Source organism: Cutaneotrichosporon cavernicola (assembly GCF_030864355.1).
Source record: "Cutaneotrichosporon cavernicola HIS019 DNA, chromosome: 2".
In the NCBI taxonomy this organism is placed as follows: Eukaryota; Fungi; Basidiomycota; class Tremellomycetes; order Trichosporonales; family Trichosporonaceae; genus Cutaneotrichosporon; species Cutaneotrichosporon cavernicola.
This window is the reverse complement of record NC_083394.1, coordinates 3015300-3027411: the sequence shown is the minus strand read 5'-3', so window position 1 is coordinate 3027411 and position 12112 is coordinate 3015300. Positions and strand designations below refer to the sequence as shown.

At 57.9% G+C, this 12112-nt stretch overlaps 6 protein-coding genes across 6 annotated transcripts; 2 read left to right on the top strand and 4 right to left on the bottom strand.

Annotated features, from left to right (window-relative positions):
* Window positions 1–39: 39 nt before the first annotated feature.
* CcaverHIS019_0211660 (uncharacterized protein) lies at window positions 40–2284 on the bottom strand (the record flags this gene model as incomplete). Its single annotated transcript, XM_060598259.1, has 4 exons — window positions 40–659; window positions 695–774; window positions 827–1430; window positions 1465–2284. The coding sequence occupies 4 exons, from the start codon at window positions 2282–2284 to the stop codon at window positions 40–42; spliced, it is 2124 nt and encodes a 707-aa protein (XP_060455070.1).
* Window positions 2285–3202: 918 nt separating this feature from the next.
* On the top strand, window positions 3203–5131 carry MNS1 (uncharacterized protein; the record flags this gene model as incomplete). Its single annotated transcript, XM_060598258.1, has 5 exons — window positions 3203–3271; window positions 3304–4400; window positions 4438–4940; window positions 4974–5041; window positions 5075–5131. 5 exons carry the CDS (start codon window positions 3203–3205, stop codon window positions 5129–5131), a joined length of 1794 nt encoding a protein of 597 aa, XP_060455069.1.
* Window positions 5132–5262: 131 nt separating this feature from the next.
* Window positions 5263–6261, bottom strand: TSF1 (uncharacterized protein; the record flags this gene model as incomplete). The annotated part of the gene is made up of 1 exon (XM_060598257.1): window positions 5263–6261. The coding sequence occupies one exon, from the start codon at window positions 6259–6261 to the stop codon at window positions 5263–5265; it is 999 nt and encodes a 332-aa protein (XP_060455068.1).
* Window positions 6262–7412: 1151 nt separating this feature from the next.
* On the bottom strand, window positions 7413–7924 carry CcaverHIS019_0211630 (uncharacterized protein; the record flags this gene model as incomplete). Its single annotated transcript, XM_060598255.1, has 2 exons — window positions 7413–7849; window positions 7888–7924. The coding sequence occupies 2 exons, from the start codon at window positions 7922–7924 to the stop codon at window positions 7413–7415; spliced, it is 474 nt and encodes a 157-aa protein (XP_060455067.1).
* Window positions 7925–9125: 1201 nt separating this feature from the next.
* Window positions 9126–9869, bottom strand: CcaverHIS019_0211620 (uncharacterized protein; the record flags this gene model as incomplete). The annotated part of the gene is made up of 4 exons (XM_060598254.1): window positions 9126–9378; window positions 9428–9591; window positions 9625–9706; window positions 9739–9869. The coding sequence occupies 4 exons, from the start codon at window positions 9867–9869 to the stop codon at window positions 9126–9128; spliced, it is 630 nt and encodes a 209-aa protein (XP_060455066.1).
* Window positions 9870–10085: 216 nt separating this feature from the next.
* Window positions 10086–11579, top strand: ALG3 (uncharacterized protein; the record flags this gene model as incomplete). The annotated part of the gene is made up of 3 exons (XM_060598253.1): window positions 10086–10371; window positions 10403–11390; window positions 11423–11579. 3 exons carry the CDS (start codon window positions 10086–10088, stop codon window positions 11577–11579), a joined length of 1431 nt encoding a protein of 476 aa, XP_060455065.1.
* Between the last annotated feature and the right edge of the window lie 533 nt (window positions 11580–12112).

Here is a 12112-nt window from a genome sequence, read left to right as displayed (position 1 = left end):
AGCACAACCCATGAACAACCATGCATGTGCATGATTACACTAAGACTGTGGCTTGTTCTCGTCCTGCGACACGTTCTCCGCTATCCTCGACGGCTCTCCCTTCGGACTCTCCTCCACAGCCGTGCCACTTGAATCTGACGGCGCGGTCCGCTTATGCTTCTTGTGCGCCTCGACCCACGCCTTAGCCTCGGCCTTCTTCTGCTCGTCGTCCTCCCGTTTGAGGCTAACGCGGCGGATGAAGAACACAGTGATAAAGAACGAGATGCCCGCCATCGGCACCGAGAACCAGAAACACCCGTTGATACCGCGGTTGTATGCCTCACGGACAAGTCGGATCTGTTCGTCGTTGAATCCCATCGCGACGAGCTCGGTCGGCGCGGCCAGGATCTCAGTCACGATGTCTGGCGGGAATACTTGGTCGAGCATCCTGCGCGCAATGTTGTTCACGATCGCTGTGCACACTGCCAGGGTGACTGTGCCACCAAGCATGCGGAGGAAGTTGCGCGTGCCTGTTGCCGTGGCCATGTCCTTGCGGTCCACGCTTGCCTGAATTGCGATGAGGGACGTCTGGAAGGTCTGGCCCGCTCCCACGCCAATCAGTACCTGGTATCCGTAGATGTGGGGTTTGGAAGTGTATGGAGTGACCGAAGACATCATTCCTGCTGTCAACATACTTGTCCATGTCGAAACTTACCCAAGCCTATCGTCCAGATGAAGAACCCGGCCATAAGGTTCCACTTGTAGTCGCCGGTCTTGGAAACGATGAAGCCGGAGCTACGGTAAGCTTCAGCAGGAGAGCCCACCGTGGAAAAACTGCACAACTCACACGAACGAACAGAACACCTGCACAAAAGTGAGAGGTAACATGTCGATGGCGGACTGGATGGGCGACTCGCCACGAACGACCTGGAAGTACTGCGGGAGGTAGTAGAGCGTGGCGTAGAACGCTGCACCGTTGCAGAACGTCGTCGCCATACTTGCCGCGACTGTCATGTCGCGGAAGATGTACATGGGAATGAGGGGGAGAGGGACAACCTTCATCTCAACAAAGATGAAGACAAAGCCGAGGCAGATGCCGATGATGAGTGGTGCGAGGACGGCGGCCGAGGTCCATGAGTACATGGTTCCGGCCCACGACAGGGCGATGAGGAACGGCACAGCCCATGCGAGCGTGAGGATCGATCCATAATAGTCGAGCTTGCGGAGCTTGGAGCGAGCCGACCCATGCACCTTCTTGAGCGGGAGGAGGAAGAAGATGCAGAGGATCGCGACACCTGTGATGGGCAGGTTGATGTAGAAGCACCAGCGCCAGGTAACCTTCTCAGTGAATGTGCCGCCGATGATGGGTCCCAGCGAGTTGGCAGCAGCGACGACACCACCTGTGATACCCTGATACTTGCCGCGTTCTTTGAGGGACACGACGTCGGAGACTGCCGTTAGTTGTGTATGGGAATGAGAGCTCACTAATAATAAGGGCAAGCGTGAGGATACCACCGCCACCAATGCCCTGGATAGCGCGAAAAATGATCAGCATAATCATGCTGGTGCTCAGAGCGCACGCGAGCGAGCCGAGCATGAAGATGACGAGCGAGCCGAGCAGCACCGACTTGCGGCCAAAGATGTCGCTCAAGCGCCCATACACGGGTTGCAGAGCAGTCGAGGTGAGCATATACGCCGTGCCGACCCATGTCGAGATGGCCGACGCATTGAACACCTGGCCGAGAGTGGGCAGGGCAGTCGTGACGATTGTCTGCTCGAGCAACGAGCAGAACAGTGCACAGTTCAGGCCCATGAAGATGACAATCACCTGCCGCACTGGCAGCAGGTTTGTCTGGTCTTGCAGCTCATATTTGTTGCTTTTCTTGTCGCCTGGGACGGCTTCTTCCTCATCTCGAGGAGCATCGGCTTTCTCCGAGTAGCCAACGGCTGGCTCACGATTTTCCTGTACGACATCGATGTCCTCGTCACCCGCGCCGTACACACGCAGCGACGTGGCGCCCAAGTCCTCGACAACATACTCGCCCGTCTCGTGCGTTGCCATGCGCCGCAGGCTCTGTCCCGCGTACGACGACGCACTGGGCGGGCGCGTCAATGGCGCGCCATTGCGACACCGCCGGGGATCTCGGCGCGGATCAGGTGAGGAATCTGTGACGCGCAGAGGAGGGCTCGTAGTGCGAGCAGGTGGGCTAAGGAAATCGGCCTTAGGCGGCTGGCTGGAAGAAGCTGGTCTGGTGGCGAGCTCGATGCTAGGAGATGGTGATGGCGGATGGGGATGTGGGGTCATGATGGCAGTGCCACAGTGTCACAGTGTGATTGACAGACTGAAGAGGAATCTATTGTTGGGCGCGTGGTTGATCCTGTAGAGTACGTGCCATCGAAGTGCCTGCCCTCGTCGTTGATCTGGAAGTTTACAACGTCAAGACTGTGTGGTCGCTAGTCAGACGACCCCACCAACAGTCACCACCGACGTCCAAGGTCCTTGAAAATCATCTGTCGGATTTGACCGAATGCTGACGAGATTCACCACCGGAATCGTTCCGATTTGCCCGCTGCCATGACGACCATGCCGCGCATGCTATATTGGTACGGGCGAGACAGGGGTGTGCCACCGGGCCCGGCAAGCGTAGGCTTGACGGAGGCTGTAACAGTGATGAGGGAGCGGAATTGCGTGGGATTGCGTGGGTAATCATGGATCTGGCCGTTGTATCTCGGCACGTGGCTCGGCGGAACGAAAGATCATCTTGGTATTGCCGCAGAAATGTCTGTCTTCAAAGCATGCAAACGGGTGTAGTGTAGATGATAACGTAGCAGATGTTGGGACTGGGAATCAACAGGAGATGCAGAGACGCTGAACGGATAGGGTCGATGGGCGCCGTAAGGAGGGAAGGCAGGCATGTCGGATGGCGGACAGAGGGTGTTGGCTGGCGGTCAGCCGCTTATACGGCCGGGGATATTCTAGAGAAGAAGTAGGCGTGGGTCCACGGAACCGACGTGGGTGAGATTGAGACCCGGCAATCTGTTGTGGCCACCATCAACAACACCGAGCTTGTCGTGTACATCTATCCAGTGGTTATGTGGTGGGAGCAGACAAGGATTTGGGTGGAGGTGACATGGGCCTGGTGGAGGTGGGCCCCGCACCATTGTGCTCTCTCAACGTGTCTCGCCTTGCGTTTGTTTCCAGGAACTGTCATCTTCACTCACCATGAGCCAAGTCCGCCAGCGCAAGACGCAGGCCGAAAAGCCGGCCCCGGCGCGCCCAGCCGAGCCCAAGGTATCTCTCTCCCCGGGCGTCGCTGACAACAGGCTGCCAAGCCGGACAACGCCCAGCGCATAAAGTTCGTGGCCGTCGCCCTCGTGAGCGGCCTGTTAGCATACAACGCTTGGCCAAGTGTACGCGACGCCATCTGGCCCAAACCCGAAACGCAGACTCGTTCACAGATGCAAATGCAGCTGCCAGGGTTACGGTTCGGCTACCTTGCCGAGAAGGACATTCCGCGCGTGTCGCCCGTCAAGCTCCACCTCGAGGCGGACGAGGCGAAACGCGAGGCGGTGCGCGACGCGTTCAAGTGGAGTTGGGACGCGTACGAAAAGTGTGCGTTTGGGATGGACGAGCTGCACCCGCTCTCGTGTGGCGGGTCAAACCTCTCGGACGTGGGAAGTATCGGGTACACTGTTATCGACTCGCTTGATTCACTGTTGATCATGGGATTCAAGGACGAATACCGCCGCGCCGCCGACTGGTGTAAGGAACACCTGGACTTTGACCGCGACGCCACGTTCAACATGTTCGAGACAACGATTCGCGTGCTCGGCGGCCTCGAGGCCGCACATTACCTCACCAGCATCAGCGATGACCCCGAGATCACAGCCGATGCACCTTTCTACCTCGAGCGCGCGGTTGACCTGGGAGACCGCCTGCTCGGCGCGTTTGAGAGCCCGACCGGCATCCCCTGGTCCGGTATCAACTTGCATACCCGCACCGGCATTCCCGACCGCGACAACCAGGGCTTTTCTTCACTCGCAGAGGCAACAACCCTCCAGCTCGAGTTCAAGTACCTCTCGCACCTCACGGGTGACATGGAATACTGGCGCAAGGCGGAACAAGCCACACGCGCAATCAAGGGCCAGATTGTAAACGACGGCATTGCGCCCATCTTCATCTCGCCCGAGAGCGGCGGCTTTGTGCTCTCCGAGATCCGTCTGGGTTCCCGCGGCGACTCGTACTACGAGTACCTGCTTAAGCAGTACCTCCAGACAAATCGGGAGGAAACCGTCTATCGCGACATGTACGACGAGGCGATGGCGGGCATCAAGAAGCACCTCGTCGGGCGTACGAAGAAGAGCGGCCTCATCTTCACTCAGGAACTGCATCCCACGCGTCACCCGCAGACCAACCAGCAGTGAGCTTGATTACACCAACACGCCAGCTGACAACAGGTCATGGGAAGTCGTTCCGAAACAGGACCACCTCGTGTGCTTCCTCGGCGGCAGCTTCCTCCTCGGCGTGACTGAGGGCAACACCCGCGACCTGGACTGGCACGCCCTCGATCCAAGTGATATGGAGGATCTGGTTGTCGGGCGGGGCATTATCGAGAGCTGCGTTGAGACGTACAACACGCCTAGCGGGCTTGGGCCCGAGATTGCCATGTTTGTGCGCCAGCACGAGGACCGCGCCGACGAGATTGACTGGTACATCAAGCCCGGGGAAAACCTCATCGACGCGCGTAATATCCTGCGTCCGGAGACGGTCGAGTCGCTGTTGCTGGCGTACCGCACCACCGGCGACGAACGGTACCGCGAATGGGGATGGCGTATCTTTGAGGCGTTCCGCAAGCACTGCCGCGTCGAGAGTGGCGGATATGCCATCATCAAGGACGTGCGCGTCAACCCTCCCCTGCAGGAGGACCGTATGGAGACGTTCTGGCTCTCCGAGACGCTCAGTGAGTACGGGTCCCAACATGGCTGACGAACAGAATACCTCTACCTCCTATTTGACGACTCGGACCACATCCGGCTCGACAAGCACGTGTTCAACACCGAGGTGAGCTCATTCATGATTAACAGCTGACGCCAGGCACATATCTTGCCTGTCTTCAAGCCGGCCGCCCTGACGGCCTTCTCGACGTCCTAGAAATAGAAGCTGCGATTCAGGTAGCCTGAAGGCAGCTGTGATTTCGGGGAAAGTCAATGTCGCAGCTGTAGCCTAGATGTATCTCTAGTCTGAGCGATGAGTGCATGCAGTGGTGTGTCTAAATTATACAACTAGAGCTCGTCCGAGGTACTCCAGCGGCGGAGTGCCATGATCTCGACCTCGAGCCCGCGCTCCTCGCCCCAGGCCTTGACGGCCTCAGCGACCGGCTTGTCGCTCCCGCCCATCATAAACGGTTGGGTGAGCAGTGCCTCCTCCTCAGCGACGCCGTCGCCCGGGCTCAGGGCCTTGGTGGGGAACCCGACGATCTGGCGAGCGAGGTTCCTCGCGAGCGCGTTGAGCTGCTCCTCCAGCTCGGGCTTTTTGTGGAGCAGGACACCGACCGGCGTCTCGCCAGTTGCGCCCACGTCGAGAATGACAATCCCGCCAATTTTGCCGGTACTCTCGTCGCCTCCATGGGTATATGCGCCCGGAACGATCCGCCGGCCAGCTTGGGCCGGGAACGGCGCGGCAAAGCTAACAGCCCGACGAAGCTGGAGGTTTTCGCCCGTCTGCGAAACCGACGCCACGACAAGCTGCGCAATACTCTGGCTCTCTTTACTTGCCTCTCCCTCGACGAGCGAGATCAACGGCGCAGCAACGAGCTGGTCTACCGGAAACACGTTGATCGGATCCGACCCCTTCGCCGGAGCCGGCGCCTCCTCTGTTCCGGGGACGTCGAGGAACGCGGCCGTCTCAGCAATCCCCTTCGCAACGTTACGGAACACGTCGTTGCGGGCGACAAAGTCGGTCTCGCACGCCAGGTGTACCATCCCAACCCGCCGTCCACCGAGGACGCTCACGGCGATGGCGCCCTCACTCGTCTCGCGGCCAGATACCTTGTCGGCCTTCTTCTGGGCAGACGCACCCGACGCAGAGGTGAGGTAGGCGATGGCGGCATCGACGTCGAGGTTGGACTTTTCGAGCGCCTCGCGAGCCTGAGCCATCGGGACCGGGTGCGCCTTGCGTAGCTGCGCAATGAGCGCGACGGGCACCTTGACATTGGACCGGAAGGCCGAGGTGGTGAAGGCGCGGGCGGGGGTCGTGGCTGCGCGGAGGCGAAGGCCGAGCATTTTGAATGAGTGATGTTCAGAGGACTCCAATACCGGAAATGTCCGCAACATTCTTTGAACCAAAGTGTAAAGGGTGATCAAGGTGTGCCTGGCTTGGGACTAGTAAAAGTCACGTGTCGATCACGTGGGATTGAAGACATGTTCTGTGAGTGGAGGTTGTCCACGTTGATACTACCATTGAGAGTATCGACTATCGAGGATATCGTCTCGAAACAGATACAGATACAGATACAGATACAGGATAAGGCCAAGCAACCGCCAAGGAATGATACAATCTTTCACAGCTGTATCCGAGGTCTACGAGGGCGCTATGGGAACTTGAAGCTAGTGCGATAGCACGGCCGCCACAATCTCTCCTCAGCTCACCACAATCCTCATTCTCCTTACCCCTGGTATCCTGGTATTCCTAACAATTGTCACTGAGATCGTGGGGTTGAGGCTCATTGGTTGGTTGAAATTTGTTCAAGTTGCTTCTGTTGCATACCTATTCAAATAGCTCGGGTAGGTCACACATACCTCAATAGCCGCTCAAGCCGCCTATTCATGCCTTCTACTCAAGTAGCATTCCTTATGCGCCACACAGCACGTCGCCTTAGTCGCGTCATCGCGTGACCACGACCACGTCCACGTCCATCCACGCCCTCAGAATCAAGAATCAAGCATCGGGCAGTGCGGCCGGCACATGTCGACTGGTTTTACTCATAACACCCAGCGATCGCGCACAGATCCCTCCTGCAGGATCACATTGGATCGCTGCCAAGACTTGCAAGACTTGCTGGACGTGCATTGCTCGGGGCTGTGTGAGGCAGTGCAAGGCGCAGCACCCGAGGATGTTGGCTAAACTGGTTCAGACGTCACCCTCTCATGGCCTCGCACACATGTCCCGTGCCGACGTGGCTGGGGCACTCATACCGCACAGGGAAACCCAACATGCATTGCTATAGACAAAGGGATACAGTGGATGCGGTCTTGTCAACTAGGGGGGAACGACGTGTGTGAGGCTAACGACATCGAGTGGGGCTTGCTTATTTGCGTGCTATCATCGGAGACTGCTGACTGGATTCGGTGCGGGCGTTGAAACTGGGGTATCTAGGATAAGGAAGGTTGGCGGTGGCGAGTGGGGCGTTACCTCACCGCATCGTTGCGACCACCTAAGCGAGGATGACCGGCACGTCCTCGCGGTAATGCCGCTGAACCAGGAGGAGAAGGCCACCAGCTGGTGCGGCCAGCTCGAGACCATGCTTGGCGGCGAGCTGACACAGCTCGTCCTCGCTAACGTTGCTGGAACTGCCAAAGAGAAGGGCGAGTGCGCGACCAAACATCTTGGCGCGGTCGATCTGCTCCCACACCAGAACCTCGGCCTCCATCTCGAGCTCGCGTGCCACGGAAGCTGCCGCCCGAGGTGCCTCAAGGAGCTGGTCGACGAGGTACCAGGCGCAATGAGTGTCGTCGCGCAAGAGGGCGTAGAGCGGCATCTCAACGGGGGGCGGGGTGAGTGTGCGAGGGGAGGAGAAGAGGGGTGCCGAGGGAGTGGTGCGAGGGAAGAGGACGAGGCTGCGAGTGGCGAAGACTGTGAGGTAGTCCATGTCTGTGGGTGAGCGCGAAGAGTGAGAGGATTGAGCTTACTGGGTGGAGATGCGAGACGAAGACGGAGGAGAGACATTGTATGGGTGATCGTGTGACGATGCGATGCTTTATGTCTGGTTGAGAGGACCCGAGTGGAGCGGCGATGAGTGGCGTGTGGCTGGTTGCCAGTGGGAATGAGGAGGGAACGGCTTGCCAAGGTGTGGGCCGTGGGCGTGCTGGGTTCGGTGCCGTTACAGACGTGTGCTGGTGCGGAGTGTGCGGAGTGTGGTGGATGTTGAGGCTGTTGGAACCGGTTGTGTAAATGCGTAGAAGCAGAGGGGAAGGTATCTAAAGTGAAGTGATGAAAGAGAGTGTGAAATGTTCAGAAAGTCGAGTCGTATCTTGTTGTATTTGTGAAACCTTGTCAATTCCCAACAAGGTCACCGGTATCCACTATTGTATTGCAAGGGGGGAAGGAAGGTCACCGTTAAGGTATGTAGGGCTTTGGTATGTCGATGCGATCACGTTTTACCCCTCTTCACCTTGGGTTCCCCTCCTTTGACCTTTGCACGCTCGTGTGACCTCTTTGACGCCTTTTCTGAAATATCACCAACCCCAGGTCACACAAATCTCCATTAGTCTCCCTCTGATCATGTGAGCTGTTGCATCACAAGCGTCTCAAGTCGAGGACACTCTCTGGGTGCCGCCCTCTTCAAGGGTATGGTTTGCGAAAAGCACTGACTAAAAGATGTACAGAATGGCCGTATTCCTATGAGCGGTAGAGCGGGTACCGAGCAAACACTCTCTGACAATGAGGGATGAGAAGAGTGCGAGAAAGAGACAGTGGGGCCCTCTAATCCTCCTGATCGCCCCACAGATCCACAGAACCCACTTGAACCAACTTCCCTGGACAAATCTCCAAACCAACATGTCTCGCACGGTCCATCTGCTCTCACTTGTTTCACTCATCTCAACTTTGTACCCATGCATCAGCTACAACACACAAGACAGTCACTTGTCACTTTCCCCCATCCCCACAAACTAACTCTTCCGCTCATCTCCCGAGGCAATCTCTCAATCTCGCCGCGACAAACTCAGTATTATATCGCGGCATCTAGACCGGCGTACAGGCGTGCGAATCCCCGACGCGGGACCCGACGTACGCGGAGAGCGGCGGCGCGAGAATTGGGCTTCTCCTCGACGGGTGCGAGCAGTGGCGCACGCCACTTTGCATCTGCTCATCTGTTCACGTCCAGCTGCGCTATATCAGCATGACCGGAGCTTGGCCGGTACAAACCTCATGCACGGCGCTTAGCCTCGCGCGCGTCATCCTCGGCTGGCCGCTTCTTGTCTTTGTCAGCCGTCTTGTCAGCGGCCTTGTCGGCGGGCTTGGCAGCCTTCTTCTTGACCACGACGCCCTTCATCAACGACCGCATATCCTTCTTGGCCGGTTTCGCAGGGACTGTCTTCTTAAGCGGCGGCTTGGGTGCTGAAGAGGCCGGTTGGGGTTCAGAAGCGGCCACGGCGTCGGCGGCGCGCTTCGTACGAGCTCTGCTCATTAGCGTTTGCGTCCTCGTTCTTATAAGACAATAAATCTCACTCCCGATATCCCTGTAACTCGACATTGACCTCCTCCTCGACCTTACGCTCGGCGTCGCGTTTCTCGCGGTCCTTTTCTGCCAGGAACTCAAACTCCTCCCCCACCAGCCCGCGGTACTGGTTCTTCATTTTCATGCGGTCGTCCCACCAGTCCTGCTTCAGTTGCTGCTGTTAGTCCCGTCTCGTAGGGCTGATTACCTTCTGCTCCTCGAGGCGCTCGAACAGCGTCCGTCCGTCGTGCTCCTCCTCCTTCATCAGGGGTGGTGGCTCCTGTCCAATACTGTCATTAGTGACGCCCTATGGATGACTCACCGCTCGTACGCCTCCTTCCACTCCTCCTCTCGTCGCTCCTTGGCCTCGTCGACGGCATTCTGGGAGATGAAGCGGGCACCGATACTCCCTGTGGCGAGGGCGGAGCGTGACTCGGTCTCGATGTTGTCCATGGCTGCGGTGTCCGAGTGAAGATGGATGGCGAGGAAGGTGTTCTTGGCGACGTTGGGCGTTAGACGTTTCCACAACAAAGCCGCGACGGAAGCAAAGTTGTGCGGGGCACCAGTACGGCACGTGGCATCAAGCCAAAGTGGAGGCGTGTCTGCTCCATCCAATGCAGCGAGTTGAGATCCTCCTGCTTCACTGCCTTCACACTCTCTCGTCTCACCATGCCGCCAAAACGAAAGACAGCAGCCAAGCAGTCACCGAAACAGGTCGCTACTCCAGCGCCCGTGATGGCTAACGTCGCTGAGGCACCGAAACCACCCACACTCCCTCCGTCCCCATCCCAAACAACCATCTCCACCCTCCTCTCCCTCCCCCTCCGCACACTCCAAGATCCAGTCGGCACAGCCCAGTCTCTTCTCTTCGACCGCTCCCACTTTTGGCCCCTAGCCGTCCTCCTAACAGCCTTCAACCTCGTCCTCGGCGTGGCAATCATCCTCAGAGTGCCATGTACGCATCCCCCATATCCCGCTGATACAAGATACCAAAATCGACTGGCCAGCTTATATGCAGCAGGTAGACATGTTCCTGTCCGGCGAGAGGGACTACAGCAAGATCGAGGGCGAGACGGGACCACTAGTCTACCCCGCCCTCCATCTGTACATATACACTGCGCTGCACCAGCTCCTCCCCGTCCCGCGTGAGCGCGCCGCGCAGTATATCTGGCTCGCGGTCGAGCAGGGCACACTCGTCCTCACCGCCACTGTTTACTATCTCGCCGGGCGCGATCGGCATATCCCACAGTGGCTGCTTATCCCGCTGGTACTGTCTAAACGCTCACACTCGATCTACCTCCTCCGCCTGTTCAACGATCCCCTGGCTATGATCTTGCTCTATGCCGCCGTCGTCGGCCTCCAGCTCGAGTACTGGAAGATTGGGAGTTTCCTCTTCTCCCTAGCCCTAGGGATCAAGATGAACATCCTCCTCTTCCTGCCCGGTCTCCTCGTCGTCCTATTCCAGTTCCGCGGCGCTGTCGGAACCCTTGACAGCCTCGTCATCATCTCCTTGGTCCAGCTCGCACTGGCAGGATTTTCATTCTTCGAAACACCAGCCCAGCTGCGTATCTACTTTGCCGCCGCGTTCGACTTCTCCCGCTCCTTCCTATACCAGTGGACGGTGAACTGGCGCTTTGTCCCCGAGTCCATCTTCCTCTCCAAATCATTCGGAAGCCTCCTCCTCCTCATCCACCTAGCCCTCCTAATCCTCTTCGGCTTGTATCGCTGGTGTCCTGTCCCCGGTGGAACTCGGGCCGTCCTCTCAACAGGCCTATACAGCCCCCGAGCGATGTTCCAGCCCGCCGTCCTCCCCGGTCAACTCGCATCCTCTCACCTCCCCCTCGTCCTCTTCTCATCAAACCTCATTGGAATGGCATGTGCTCGTTCTCTGCACTACCAATTCCAGACGTGGTACTTTCATCAAATCCCGTTCCTCCTCTACCTCGGCGGCGGATGGGGACAGTGGGGCCTCATGTGAGTCCAACCAGCACCAAATCTGACATCAGCTTAGGAATCCCAGCCATGCTCGAAAAGGCATGGGACACGTACCCCGCCACACCGCGATCCAGCGCGCTCATGCTCGCCGCACACGTCGTCATGATCTCGGGTCTCTGGGCCACTGGGGGCAAGCCCTCCGAAGTGACAGACGAAAAGGACGAGTGAGAGATGCCACTGTAGACTGTAGATCCACGTGGCATACCTCTTTTGGCGGCTAGATTCGTACTACAAGTACTTACAAGTTGGGTCTGGTTCTAGACTCTTGGTCTGGTACTACTCTGGGTCTGGTATATGCTCTGGGTCTAAACTCTGAGTCTGGTATACACTCTTGGTCTGGTTATCCCCACAACCTTAGTGACACCAGCCTCCAAGCAGATTGAACTGAAAACTCTACCCAAACCCAAACGTCCCGTTCATGAGACATTCATATACTCATATACGTATCCTGCTCCTCTTCTTACCCTCCCAACCCACCATGAAAGCGCTCCTCCTGCTCCTCACTCTTACGGCAGCGGCGCCAGTCCCCGGGCGCACCGACATGTCGAACGGTAGAAGCCGGGGCTGTAACCAGTGGACGGCAGAGTCATGCCACTGGGTGTGCTTTGCGTATGGCGGCGGTGCGCTGCAGCGGTGCGGCGCCGCCTCCGAGTGCGTGTGTCATAGTACACAGCGTATCTGTACGTCTCCACTGGCTTGGC